General features: G+C 53.9%; 1 protein-coding gene across 16 annotated transcripts in view; it reads left to right on the forward strand.

Moving 5' to 3' along the window:
- The window catches only part of NCOR2 (nuclear receptor corepressor 2), a 229,705-nt gene that overhangs the window by 197,334 nt on the left and 17,941 nt on the right, over positions 1–14,430 (forward strand). For 12 of the 16 annotated variants that reach the window (XM_065692710.1, XM_065692721.1, XM_065692722.1 and 9 more), the window contains 9 exons: positions 3,567–3,726; positions 4,324–4,463; positions 4,541–4,646; positions 5,349–5,453; positions 6,350–6,453; positions 8,694–8,844; positions 12,370–12,522; positions 12,905–12,991; positions 13,392–13,669. In XM_065692710.1, coding sequence (XP_065548782.1) covers positions 3,567–3,726; positions 4,324–4,463; positions 4,541–4,646; positions 5,349–5,453; positions 6,350–6,453; positions 8,694–8,844; positions 12,370–12,522; positions 12,905–12,991; positions 13,392–13,669 — 1,284 coding nt within the window. The remainder of the gene's footprint in view (positions 1–3,566; positions 3,727–4,323; positions 4,464–4,540; positions 4,647–5,348; positions 5,454–6,349; positions 6,454–8,693; positions 8,845–12,369; positions 12,523–12,904; positions 12,992–13,391; positions 13,670–14,430) is intronic. The other 4 variants (XM_065692712.1, XM_065692716.1, XM_065692715.1 and 1 more) reach the window with 2 other exon arrangements.

Genomic DNA, 14,430 nt, shown 5'->3' on the forward strand with positions numbered 1-14,430 from the left:
CCTCAGGCAGGCAGGATCACAGCAGCCTGCTCTGCAGTGTCCAGGCCCAGGTATTTATTCTCCAAGCTGTCACGTCCCTCTGCACAGGGCGACGTGCTCGCCGGAAGAGTTGCTTGCTGGCACTTGACCAAATGGGGTTTTTTAAACAATAAATATTGCCATGTGTGCTTCACACCTCCAGGATGTTTTGCATAGAAGCAAAGGAGGTGCTTGCTCACCTGGCAAGAAAGGGAGTTTCTACTGAGTCCTGGTGTTGCCACCCATGAAGTCCCACCTCCAGCTGATCTCAACCTGCTGTGCTTAGGTTTGCTACCCAGGTGGAACAGTTCCCTTCCAGCTCTTCTCCCCTGGCAGCAGGTAGTCAGCATTGTTGGTGTCCCAGTGCTGCAGCTCCAGCTTCCTCCTGATTGCAGGACGATGAGGAGATGAGGCAAATCTCTCTGTGTGTTAGGTACAAGGCAGGGTTTAGGGCTTGGAAATTAACCATGTCATTCTGCAACCTTTTGGCACCATTATTATATGCAAGGGTCTGATGTTTGGGTGGATTTTTTATGGCTTTGTTGTCTGCAAAGCACCATTGGCATGAAATATTTTATTCTCTCATACCTCTGTAGTGCTTTGAATTGTGCATGTTAATGAAACTAATTCTTCCTCCCTGTACCCCTGCAAACATCTCGGCAGGTCTTGGGCTCCAGCTCTGTGATGTCCAAACCCTGCATAGCTGTGCACGTGTGCTGGATACCACAGCAGGTCTGGGTTACATGTGGACCCTAGTGAATCTTAGGCTGCTCTTCTCTGTGATGGGAGTGCATCTCCCATTTGAAAATGAGCAGGTTTGTGATGAATCACCTCGAGGGGAGAAATCAAATCCCCCAAAGCCCTGATTTCAGTTCAGCAGTTGCTCAGTGCTGTCTCAGCTTCTTGGAGCATATCTCAGCTGTGGATCAAGGATCAGAGGGGAGATGGCCAGATAGTCCTGGCAAATCTGTGTATGTCCCTTCCCTCCCCTGCTCTCTGAGGCATCCCAATGAAGTGGCAAGCATCCAGACTGCGGACATCATGCAGCCATACCACCTCATGTTAAACAGGCAAAGCCTTCAGGAGAGCAGCCCCTTGCTGCCTGCTAGCAAGGGGTCAGCTCCTCCGGAGCAGGTACTCCCGTTCCTCCCCTGCTCAATAGGAGAGCTTGAACTCTTGCAACTGCTCCAGAGATCAACATCCTCCTCACCACTCTGGATCCGCTTCAAAGCCAAGTCTTGCACACATCCTGGCCGAGGCGTTGGCTGCCTCGCAGCCGCTGGCTGGGGCTCTATCGGCTTGGAGGGCAGCCAGCCCCAGCCGTACCTTCCTGAGCACTGCCCTCTCCTCCTCCCAAGATGAGCTGCTAATCGCAGGGCCAGGCAGAGGCAGCCCTGCCTGGATCTCACCCGCAGGCAGCCGGATCCCTTTTCCCATTGCCGAGCCGCCGTGGGGCGTATCTTTGGTTATCGGCGGTTTGAAAGCCAGCGGTATGTTTTGTGTTGATTTAGTCGTGTTTCATCTGGCCTTTGCGGGCGATGGGGAGCCAAGAGCATTAATTTGGATGACGGATCATATAAACTCTGACTCCTTCGCTCCCATTCCAGGGGCTTGATAAACGGTAATAGGAACTCTCTCTTCCCCGCGTAAGTGCTATTTTATCAAAAGCTGGCTGAGTTATAGCCACCCTCTAATGCGGGGGCAATTAGGAACTGGACACATTTCACAGGCTGGAGAGAGGCATGCAGGGGAGGGGATGGCTCCCGTGGGGAAAGGAGGAGGATGGGGCTCTCCAAGAGCCATCCAGCGTGCACGTAGCCTTGGCTGACAGGGCCTTGGCATCAGAGAGCATCTTCAGCGGGGACATCCCAGTGCTGTTTGTGCAGGGCTGAGTGAGGCTGAGCTGAAGGGGAGAAAATCAGGGAGCGTGGATGTGCCAGGGACTCTGTGTCAGCCTGGAGGATGTGCCTGTATTCCCTCCTACTGGCAGGATGAAAGGATCCTCTCTAGGATCCAACATGGGGAGAGAAGAGGCTGCAGCCAAGGCCCAGCCCTGCCAGGCTGCAGAGGTGTGAGTGCGTGGACACCTTTGTGTGCTGATAATGGATTTCTTCTCTCAGTGAAGGGGACAAGAATAATCTCTCAGCTTCTGAGCACACCGAGCGTTAATAACGATAATGCAGTAAAGCCTCATTAAATTGGGCCTCTGATAATCTACTTGCCCTATTATTAGGCTTAGCAGGATTGAGGCATCTATTTTTATCAAGAATTGATGGTTAAAGGCTGGCTTCATTTGTGATTGCTATTGTTTACTGCCCAGTTTCTAATTTCTGGTCAATGCAGACGTTACACAGGTGGATCTGGGCAAGAAGGGCAGTGCAGAATTAAGTGGTTATCGATTACAAACAGATCCCACCAAACCTGCTTCTAATCCATCCAGAAAAGGCTGTCTCATCTGTCTGCTCCGTAAAGCATGAGGATGTACTTGGGATGGAGCTGGTGCAGATGAAGCCCTTTTCCCCAGCACCCTGCAGAGCATGGCAGGGTTCGGGCATCCCCAGCACAGCTCTTCCATTATTAAGCACTTCTTGGCCTCTGTTCAGCCTTTTCATTGCCAGGGTGAATCCAGCCTGGCATCCAGTATATCCTAAGCCATATAATTTCAGGAAGCTTTCCTGCCCCTCACCCCAGTGCCTTGCAGAGGACCCTCAAGCTGCCTGCTCCCCACAGAGCATCTGGTCATCCTGCAGAGCCCATCTTGATCTTCGTTTGCCTTTGGCAGTCTTTTGTACAGTGTGCTTGTCCCAGGCGTTCAGAGGACATCAGCACATTATCCCCTTGCTGTCCAAGAAGCTGATGCCATTATTTCTGATCACTTCCTGCAGCCTACAAATGATTTATAGCCAGCAGCCATCCTTTAAGAGCGGCTGAGCTTTTGCATCATGATGTGATGTGGGGATGAGCTTGTTCCCAGTGTGTTGTGGTCCCTGGCAGTGGACTGGGGCTCCCCAGGCACCCTGTGCCTGGCTGTGCGCAGGTGCCTGCCACACCAGCACTGGTGCCTTTTGGCTTTAGCCTCACGAAGGGGGTGGCAGGATCCTCACTAGTCCCTCCAGCCCTGCCTTGGTGGTTGATGCAGACCTGTGGGCCCAGGTACAGGCTGCCCAGGGGTGGTTTGCATGTGACCATGCCCTGGCAAGGAGCCGGATGTTGGGCTCATCCCAGTGACTGGTTGCATGCGGAATGTAGTCTCTCCTGGATGTGATGTCTGTGGAGGTCCAGGCTGGCGGTGAGCACCAGCAGAATCACCAACATGGACATCTGCCCTCCCCACTGTGCTTTAAGCATCTCAGTAAAATAAACGCTGTCAAATCCAGGCAGTGACACTGAGGCTTTTGTTTAGCTTGGTTGGTGATTTCAGCCCTCGTGGCCAGCTCAGACTGAACTGAAGCCATTTCCCATGTTGGGTGCTGGCTGTGGCTTCCCTGCCTGCAGGGAATGCTTGCCCATGGGGTTACTGAGCGAGCTGTTTGCTTTCTGTTTCCCTTGCAGAAAAGTCTGTGCATTTCTCCTCCATCGCAGAGGCTCAGAAGCTGAGCGCGGAGCCGATGGCTGCCTCGTGCTGGCCGCCCGTCCTGTCCTACTCCCGGGATGTGATCAAAACCTCTCCCCAGGCAGAGCCCCACTTGTTTCAGTACAACCCACCAGGCAAGTAACAGCCACTGACTGCGTAGTGTGTGCCTTCTGTCCTCCCCTGGGGCTGAGGGTGGAGGTTGCAGCCAGTACCACAGCTCCTGATCTTAAATCAGTGCAGCTTTTGCGGGGGGGGGGGGGGGGGGGGGGGGGTGCGGTAAGAGAAGCGGGTTCATCAGAAACCTGCTAATGCCTTGCTTTGGCCTGGTGTGGAGCTCCCTCGCTGCTAATGCAGTGGTCTGAGGGTACCAGTGAGGTCTCCCAGCTATGGCCAGGGCAGGTTTAGGGATGTGGTTGGTTTGTGGGTGCTCCACACGCTGCTTTTGCGCAGGGCCGGGCAGGTTTCACCCCTCGCTGCACTGTCCTGCTCTGGCTGGAGGGCAGACGGGTTGGGTGCAGCGCATCCTCAGGGTGCACAGGGGACAAGGGGCAGTAATTGAAACTCTCCCAGTCCTTTCCAAAACGACCGTGTGACTTGGATCCCAGCGCAGGCTCACAGCCGGCCAGTTCATCCCATCCAGCCCCTGCTCCTTCCCTCGCCCCTTTCCTCTCCGATAGCTGCAGCCATTCTGCCTGCCCTCTTTGTTGCTAACGCTTGTGTTTTCCACACAGGACACCCCATCCCACTAAACCTGCATGAGAGCTCTCGCTCAGGGCTGCAGAGACTAGCAAGCATCTCCAACCCTCCTCCCCTCATCTCCTCCACCAAGCACCCCTCCGTGCTGGAGAGACCCGTTGGATCCATTTCCCAGGTAGGGCATTTGGTGTGAATGGTGGAGATGCCTTGCAGGGATGGCAGCAGCTCCTGACCTCTCCTCTCGCTCTGCAGGGCATGCCCATCCAGCTCCATGCACCCTACAGCTCCGAGCACGCCAAGGTCCCTGTTGGCTCGATCACCATGGGCCTGCCACTGACCATGGATCCCAAGAAACTGGGTAAGGGACTGGGAGGTGAGGGGTTTCTTGGAGAGCCCTGGGAAGCGAACTTGCTGGCAGCATGCAGGAAAGAAGAGCACAGGACACAGCAATGAAGTGCAGAGAGACCTGCTAAGAGGATGAAAGGATTAGTCCCTCAGGAAAGCGGAGACACAGGGAGCTAAATTTGTGCAGTATAAGAAAGCAGCAACTCAGCCAGGGACACATCCCAGCCTATAAATACCCTCCAGCTAATACTGTGATCGAAGGAAGGAAATATATTGCCTCTCCCCAGGCCAGTAGGATAAAGAGTGAATGGCCTGAAGTGAACAAAGAAAGTGTTTAGTCTGCAGATTTGGGAGTGTTTAACAGCAGGAGGGGATGAGTGAAGGACTAAGTGTGACGGAGGAGGGATATGGGCCCTATTCCCCACTGTGCACATGGTCCTGTTATAAACCACTACTGGGTTTTCAGTGTCGGCTCTGGTCCTGGTGCCGGCAGCACCGGGCAGTGCCTTTGCCAAGGTGAAGGATCTGGCTTTGTTCACCAGTAGTTGTGCATTCAGCCAATTGCTGCATCCCTGGTGAAGTCCATGCCAAAGAGGCGGTGATGGCAAAGGCACCGAGGAGTTACCAGTGCAGGGCTGGCACAGATGCCTCGAGCAGCAGAGGGGTGCGACCCTCTGCCCTGCACCTACACTGATACATGGTTGTTGTTTTCCAGTGCCTTTTCCTGGAGTAAAGCAGGAACAACTTTCTCCTAGAAGCCAGGCCAGCCAGCCGGAAAGTCTGGTTCTGCAGGCATCCCAGGAGGGCTCCATCCTGCGGGGTGAGGAGCCGGGAGCGGGAAGCTCGGGAAGTGGGATGGGAGGGATGCTGGCACTGCCAAGCCTGGTGAGCATCACACTGGCTGCAGTTGCCCTGTGCTTTCAGGTTTGATTTCTGGGGCTGTGCACAGCAGGAGGGGTCCCTTCCCCCTTTTTCTCCAGCATTGTGGCAGATAGGTTTGTACAGATCTTCCCCAGATCAGGCTCTTAGGCACTGATCCTGGTGGAGGTTTTGTGTTCAACCCACAAATCTGTTCCTTAGCACAAACCAAGACCTGCTTAAATTCCATTAATTTTTTGCAGGCTCTTCACTGTTGCTGCTGCAGCTGGGCAGGGACGCACTGCGTTTAAATACAGCCCTCCCATGTTTCTTTCCCCATTAGCTAGGCAGAAGAAAATAAATGCAAAGGTGTTGCTTTTAAGTGCAAATTCTGATTTGCGAGCCCCACAACTGAGGCAGTCGGAAGCCTGAGTGCAGTGGGGCTGCCTCCAGCCCAGGACGGATCCACGCAGATGAACTCAAACCACCCCGAGCCGCGTCTCGCTGGAGATCTGCTCTGATCCCATCAGGGGAGGCTGAGACAGGCTGTGCTTTCTCCCAGGCTCATAAATCTGCCTGGCCCCTCCACAAAGGCAGCAGGGAGCTGATAGCCTCAAAATGCCCATTTTTCCTACCTCCCAGCCTATGCTTGCAGGGCTGGGTCCCTTGGGGAATGGGGTGGAAAGAGCTCTGCAAGGCATGGGATTTAACACTGGCATTCCTTGGAGAGCTTTCCCTCCAGAACCTCAGCTCACTTAGACTGGGTTGAATCCTGCACTTAGTCAGGTGTCTCAGCCCCACAGTTCTTGTGCTGAACAGCAAATCCAGCCCCCAGCTCACCGCCTTTGTGTCTTACAGGTACTTCCCTCAGCTCTGCCTCAGGAGGGAGCATCACCAAGGGAACACCGACATCCAGACCCCCTCCGGAGTCACCCATCACCTACCGAGGGTCCATCACACATGTAAGTCCCTTGTCTCTGGTGGGTTCTCTTTCTGGGTGCTGGCGGCTGCAGCTTGTGCTGCACACGGGGATTGGGGTTTGCAGGGTGCACTGAGTGCATGGCACAGGGCTGAGCAGCACAGGTATTGCCAGTGCAAGAAAGTGGAGCTGAATGAAGGAGGAGATGGATGGAGGGTCAGGCCAGGCAGAGGAGAGGGGGAGAATCCAAGGTGCATGTAAGGTAGGGAGGTCTCCTGCCAGGGCTGAGCATGCTGCACTGAAGGTCCTGCCCGAAGGCTCTCTTGAGCAGGAAGATAGTTTGGCCTTAATCTCCACCATCCATCTTCGGAAGAGCAGCTGGCAAGCGGGAGGTAGTGTTTTGCAGTGTGAGTTATTGCTCACACGGTAACAGAGCAGAGAGCATTAACAACAGAAAAAATCCTTTTCCTTTGGGGATTTTATCTGGCCATCACTCAGATATTTAAAGCCACTCACGCTGAGATTTCTGCCTGCCTCCTTCAAGGAGGGTGGCCGTGTTCCCTTGGGCCCTGGGGACATGAACCTGAATCCTGGCCCAGAGCAAAGGCTTCACTTGCCTGGTACCCTGCATCAGCAGCTGCCAGGAGCAGCTCCTTGGGGGCTGTAAATAACCCATCAGAGCAAACACTGTGCTTCATCCTCTCATATGCCCCTGCAGCAGCTATGAGCAGTAGTGGGTGGGCAGGGTCTTGAGCACCACGTGCCAAGAGTTCAGGAGATGAGCAGTCTGTTGAGACGCTGTTTTGCATCCAGCTAATTAATCCATCTAGATTCCTTTGTTTGGCTTGGGATTAAGGTACCAAGCCCAGACCCAGGGCATTACCTGCCTCTCCTGCTGGCCCAGCAGCCTGCATCCTTCTGCTCCCATTGGGGAGAAGGAGCCCCCTGTTCCGGCAGCAGCTCCCAGAGCTGATATTTGATCTCAGATTAGTCATCCAGTTCACGGAAAGCAGATCTTGAATATATGCTTTCTGCTCTGAAGCCATCTGTCATCACTTGCTTTCAAATCCCCTCTGAGCACGTCCACGGAAGGAAGATGACTTACCTGGGGCTGGGAGAGCCAGCTGGGAAAGCCGTTACCGGGTGTGCTGCAAGGGTGAACTACCAGAGCATTGAACCTGGATGCTGGCATGTCCTGGTAGCTCTGGCAGGGTTTTGGAACTGCTGATGCTCTAGGGCTTGGTACCAGCAGCATCCCCAAGCTAGGGTGGGGGAATAACCTGCACAGGCACAACCTGGAAGCACCAGCAAAGCTGGCTGGGATATCCCTTCCCTGAGGCTTCCCATAAACATCAGTCCTGAGGCTTGATGGGGTTAAAAGAGCAGAGCATGGAGGTGTCAGTCAAAGCTTCTCTCTGACAGCGTGGCTGTGCCTTCCCTGCAGTGGGGTGTGGGACCATCACCCTACAGTGGCTGTTGAGGGTTCACACCAGCAGGTGATGGCAGAGGGATGTTATCACCAGCAATGTCTTCAAGGACATCCAGTTCTGAGTGTTTTGAAGGGCATTAAAAGGGGGGCAGGTGTCTGTGAGCTGTGTCTGTGTGTGCCTCCAGGGAAGAAGAGGTTTCGGTTCACACCAGTTTGTGTAAGGAACTGTTTCTGTTGGAGAGCCAACCGGCAGGTTTTGTCCCGGACCTGCTCCAGGACTGCTCTTGCTGATGCCTGTCATCTCACCCAGGCGTGCTGCCAGCACCAGCTCCCGTGTGCAGGCAGCGCTCTGAAGGTCACTCCTGCTGCCAGCAGATGTGCCCTGGGCAGGCAGGACATCTCCATGTCTCCTTTACCAGCGTGGGGAAGTAGGCTGCAATAGGAAAAACGGGTTGCAAATAGGAAAACCCTAACACTTGAGCAGTCCTTTTTGTCACCAGGGTGTCCCCAGGAGGTGCCCTGTCTCCCCAGACCCAAGGGTGGAAGCGATGCAGGTAGCTTAGTCCAAAACACGCATAGTGAAAAGAGCTGCTGTTTTGGAGGTCTGTGCTGTCCTCAGCCCCCCTGCCTCTTCCCAGCAGCCTCGCACGGATCACGTACCTCTTTACCGCTCCTCGTTATCATCCTCATCAATAATTAAGCTGCAGGTCCCTCGCTGTTGGCTGCGCCAGGAAGCGGAGGCTGGGCGCGCTCGACCTGCACTCAGCCTCCCGCGGGGAACAGCCTGTCCCTGCGCGCGCGCTTGCTTAATTGCTTGTGACACTGTTAAATATGGATCTTGGTGGCTTTCCAAGGGCACCCCGGCAGAAGTGCTGTACAAAGGAACCATTACCAGGATAATCGGAGAAGACAGCCCCAGCAGAGCAGAGAAGGCAAGAGAGGATGCTGTGCCCAAAGGACATGTCATCTACGAAGGGAAGAAAGGCCACGTGCTGTCCTACGAGGGTAAGTCGTGATCCTCTGCCTTTTTAGGGCAGGCGCCAGGGGTTTGTGCCGCCGTGGCTGGGAGCTGGGAGCTATTTGAGGAAAGGCTGACAAAGTGCAACATCCCAGCCTCATGTCTTTGCTTCCAGCATCGTTTCTGTCCCTTCCCACCCCTCCTGTCTGTGGCCTGGCTGGATTTCCTTCTGTCCCATGTGGTTACCTTGCCTTGGAGGTGGCTTTGCCGGCCAGCAGGGGCATGATGTCTCTGGTTTTCATTGGTTTTGAGGACTAGGAGAGAGGAGAGGGTATTGCCTTCCTCCCTAGCACCTTCTGCGGGAGACTGCAAAAACATGGGGAAACCACCCCCAAGCTCTTAGGCCAAAGTGGGACTCAAGAGCCTGCAAGTTGGAGGCAAGTCAGGTAGTTTGGTGTAAAGGTTTATTCACACATCAGATTCTCACCTGCAGCGTCTTGGGCACAGCTTTCCCAGCGTGGGGATGCCCGGCAGAGATCCTCCTGGGCCTGACAGCACTGTGTCACAGACAGTGTCACTTGCTACAGGCTGACCCTGCCCAGCTGGGGAGGAGACTATAGCAAAGCAAACCGTGCAAGTGAGCCTGATGCTGGGCTGCTCTTGAGGGGGCTCAGGAGAGACCTAAAAAAGCATGTTGCAGCTCTCAGCCCCACTGCACAGTAATGGGCTGCCTTGGTGCCTGGCTGCATTATTGGTATCAGCAGCACTCACCAGCTGCTCCTGCCTCCTCTGAGCCTGCTCATCTGATCACAGCACTGGCTATCAAAGCTGCTCCGTGTGTCCTGGCGGCTCCCATCAGAGATAAGCAGATGTTCCTCTCTAGTGAAGCTGGAAACAGCTCCTCTCTGCTTGCCTTTAACTGTGTGCTGCATGGGGCATCACTGGTGTGGAACTGGCCTGGCCTCCTCCTCGCCCATGGCTGGGGTTGGCAAGAGCTGAGTTACACACACTGCAGCCCCATGTCGTCTTGGGGTAGAATACTGGCATGTGCTCTGGTGTGCACAGGGGTGACTGTCGTCCTGTGTCACCTCTCAGTTGAATGTGGAGGTGACTGAGGAGCAGATCCTAATCTCTGCTGTGCACGCCTGCCTCAGCAGGTATTTCTGGTCAGCTGCTGTGCTGCCTGAACCCTCTGCCTCCCTCCCCAGTGTGGCTGCATCTCTCCCTGGGCCAGAGCATCCCTGTTAGGCCCTGTGGTCAGTCCTGCAGGCAGAGGCTGTCCAGCAAGAGACCTTCTCCTCTTGCCCACAAGTGCAGGCAGCTGGCTTCATTACAGGCTTGTTGTTTCATCCAGGGCCAGAAGCAGAGAGTTCAGGTCAGACCACTGGCAACAACTCACAAGCTTTGGCTGATGCCCCTTCTGTGTGTGCCCTGGGACCACGGGGACCTTTCAGGACAGGGCTCTGCGCCATGCCTCTCACCCACCACATGGAAACCAGTTTGTCCCATGCCTGCCCACATTCACTGTCAACTCTAGCCCAGATAAGAAGTGTCACTGTGAAGACTTGTGTCTGGGCGCCCTTTGGGACAGTTGGCAGGGCTTGGATCAGGGAGGACGCAGGAAGCATTTCAGGACTTGTTTGTGCAAGAGGCTATTTTAAACTCCTCTGCCTGAGCTTGGAGTCGAATGAGGTTGATCTCAGAAGTGGTGCTATCAGGGGAGAGACAGGCAAGGCTCCCAGCAGTGAGGACTCCCTGTGCCCAGAGCTGGGATCCTGCTATGGGCAGACCAAACCCTTCCCCGCTGCATGCACTTGTCTGGGTCAGCCCAAGTCTCCTCATGCAGCCTGAACCCATGGCTCTCATCCTACCTGCTTTGGACACACATGAGGAATTAATTCCTTCCTCTCCACAGGCAGCCTTTTACATGCTTGACAGCATTTATCGCATCCTGAGTCATGTTGTGTGCTTCTGCCAGCCCTGCTGCCTCTCTCCTTCCCCCAAACAGCCCGGTGAGGAAGAGTTAAACAAAAATTAGATAAGAAAACTGAAATTGTTGGTGATTATGAATTTTGGCAAGCAGAAAAAAAATTGCAAATTCTTTAGTGTCATGAGGGTGCTTAAAATAAAAGAGCTGTAATGAGACGAGATCCTGTAGCATGTGCAAGCTGAATTGTGCTAGATTGGTTATTCTCATTCTGCATATGATTGCTGATGGCTTCTGCAAGGCAAGGGACGTGGGCTTGGAGTGATTTTCTTTCTGTTTAGTCTCTTCTCCCTCGCGCCCCCCCTGCTTCCCAGTGGCACAAAGGGTGCCGGGACCGCGTCCCCTTCTGCAGAAGGGCTGTTGGCAACAGATGTGCCTTGATGACAGGGTGCGGGCACATCGCCCTGTGTCTGCCGCAGGGTGCTTGGCTTGTTCTCAGTGTCGCCCCCAGATTTCTCCTATAGAATGAATGTGAAGTGAAGGCTCCGGGTCAGATCTCCCCCTTGCAGCCCCAGACACTTTCTGGATTGAGCGGGTGCTGGCTGCGGGAACCAGTAGCGGGTGTGAAGTTGTAATAATCCCATTTTATTAATTACTGGTTTTCCAAGGAGGACTTTTGTTCCTGATTGTCCACAGTGGGATGAGTATTTTTAACTTCCCCATTTTCTCTAATTGTATAACCACCTTCTCTGCCCACAGAGAGGACGATCAAGGCACTGGCAATCCTTGGCAGGGGCAGCCTGGCCAGGGATGATGGGTGTTTATCTTCCCAAGCCAAAATTCCCTCTTGGAGCTCATTACATAACCAGGAGGCATTCAGCTGGATCAGAAGCTGCTTAAATTCACAGCTCGCTGCACATGATGGATGCCTATGGCCCAGGGTGGGCGAGATGCTGCCTGGCATGGGCAGGGCTGTGCTTGGCAGTGGTGGAGGCTGTAGCTCAGGTCAGTTGTCCAGTGTTTGCAGAAGAATCTGCTCCAGGTTCAGATGAGGAGGTACTTGGTGGTCTCCCATCACGAGTGCTTGCTCCATCAGTCCTCACTGTCTCTCCCAGTTCTTTTGGGCGCACACTGCTGTTTCAAAGGAATCGTTCTCAGCTTTGCTTCTCCCCTCTTTTCCCTGATTTTCTCACCCAGGGAGTGTCTCGGTGAATGTTAAGGCTGGCCAGGATCCCAAACAGTAGGTGTCTAGCAAAAACCAAAGCAAACAGGGGAAAAAGAAATAAAGCTCCCCAGACCCACAGGGCCGAGTTCAGTGGAACTGCAGCTGCTCGCACCAGCGCCGCCCTGACTCCGGGCTGTCCTGCTGCTTCCCCACCAGGGATGGAGGGAGCAGGATGCGACAGGGCGGATGCTCCTACCCACACGGGAGGCACAGATCTGGAGTCTGAGACAGGCAGGGAGGGGAGAAAACAGCAGCTGAATTTCTTGGAAGCCAACCTTGTGTGATGTTTCTGGCATTGCTGGTGTGCTGGGATGGGATCTGACCTTCCAGCAACACGTGCAAGCAGCAATGAACACCCTCCCATGGCTGGTGCTGAATTTCCATGCTCCTAATGGTGCGTCTTGGTGTTCTCTTCCCCAGGTGGAGTTGCTGCTTCTCAGTGTCCCAAAGAAGACAGCAGGAGCTCAGGAGCTTTGCATGAGACCACAGGAACCAAGCGGACCTACGATATGATGGAGGGGAGGATCAGCCGGGGCTTATCAGCCCGTGATAGCTTATCTGCCAACATTGAAGGTGGGTCTGGGTGAAACTTCCACCCATGCTGTGTTAGTGACTGTCAGAGACACCATCTTGCCTCTTGTCTCCAGGATACACTTTTTCATGTCTGTGTTTTGGCAGTGGTTCACTGGAACCCTGCAGCACATCCCAACAGGACAGCATCTGACCAGCATGGAAAAACAAGGGACACAGACCGGCCTGTTTGCCTTTGGTTCCTTCCCTGGCAAACCAGTTTCAGGACTATAAAAAAAGGAATCCCATTTTTTTGAAAGAGAAATAATTTAGCAATTGTTGATGGTTTTCCTTGTTGTCTCAGGAGTCCCTGGTAACAGTGTTGTGTATTTGCTGTCAGTGAACTCCTGTGTCAACCCAGCTTTCTCCTTTGGATCTGTTCTAGGTCTCATGGGTCGAGCAATCCCTCCAGACCGACACAGTCCCCATAACCTAAAGGAGCAGCATCACATGCGGGGCTCAATTACACAAGGTAAAGCCTGCAAGTAGAAGATGGCCATGGCCAGAGGTAATGTGGGGAGGTATTTCACATGCTTAGCCTCTTGTCGTCAGGCTAGGAGGAAACAAGGCTGGACCCATCAAGGTCCAGCTGCACATCTCTGAACTCTCAGCTCAGAGACTCTCAGTCTTGCTACGCTTCTACCAGCCTAAGCTCTCACCAAAGTCAGGGGTGACTTGCATGAAGGCAGGCTAAAACTAGTGCAGAATGGGCACGCAAAGTGGTGGTAGATGTGAGGTGGTCCAGCTGCATTAGTGGTGTAGCTGCTCTGTGTACTCGGTTGGGTACCAGTCCCTGAGTTACATGCATTAACTTGAGACCCCCTTGAACTCTGAAGCACCCTCTGCATCCATCATCTGCTTGGGGGTTGCAGGAATACCTCGGTCCTACGTGGAGGCTCATGAGGACTACCTCAGAAGAGAAGCCAAACAGCTCAAGAGGGAAAACACTCCACCGAGGGACTTATCTGATGCCTACAAGGTCAGGTCTCATGAGGGCCTTACACCTCTGAAAATGAAACCAGCCCATGAAGACTTGGTGGCCACAGTGAAAGAAGCGGGAAGATCAATCCATGAGATACCGCGGGAGGAGCTGAGGCGGACACCAGACATCTCTCTGACGAGACCTCTGAAGGAAGGCTCCATCACGCAGGTGAGGATGGGGCAAACAGCAGATGGGATTGGTCCTGCTCAGGCTGCTGTCCTCACACAGACCCTGGGGACCATTCCCAAGGTAAAAAGGGAAGCGCAAGGGCTTCGGGTTGCAAACACATCACTGGTCAGAACTGAGTCTCTGCTTGGGTACAGGTTGCTCTTCCACATCCTTTGATGGGGTCCCTTCCAGTCCAGATCATCCTATGATCCTTCCTGGCAGATAAATAACAAAACTCAAGGAAGGGAGCTCAGCACCCCCTGGCACATTAAGAATGCAATGCTCTATCTACATGGGTACACGGAAGGGGATGCTTTTGGCTCTTGTTTAAGGCCAGAGTCAACTCGTTGCCCTTGGCAGTTGTGACTCTGGGTGCACGTAATCTTGGTCTCCTCCCTTTATGGGCAAGTGTCAACCAAGCAAAGCCAGCAGTTAGGATGAAACGTGGCATGCTGTCTCCTGTTGGGCTCCAAATATTTGGAGGGTTCCCATGGCACCTTGTAGTCCTACTTCGTTTCGCAGTGTGTGTAGGAGAGAGGCGTGATGGGCACAGCCAGCCTTCAGCACTGACTCATCATCATCTTGTTGGAGCACACCGAGACATGCAGGATGGGTGCTCCACCCTGCCCTGCGCCGTGTGGGGCTGTTCTCTCTGCTTTGCTGATGGTTGCTGCCGTTCGACCAAGTAAAGTTGGGTACTGGCCCACTGAATGAGGAAGCACAAATCCCATTGGAAGTTGGTGGGATGCGGTTGCTGGATC

The sequence above is a fragment of the Lathamus discolor genome, chromosome 12 (genome assembly GCF_037157495.1).
Source record: "Lathamus discolor isolate bLatDis1 chromosome 12, bLatDis1.hap1, whole genome shotgun sequence".
NCBI lineage: Eukaryota > Metazoa > Chordata > Aves > Psittaciformes > Psittacidae > Lathamus > Lathamus discolor.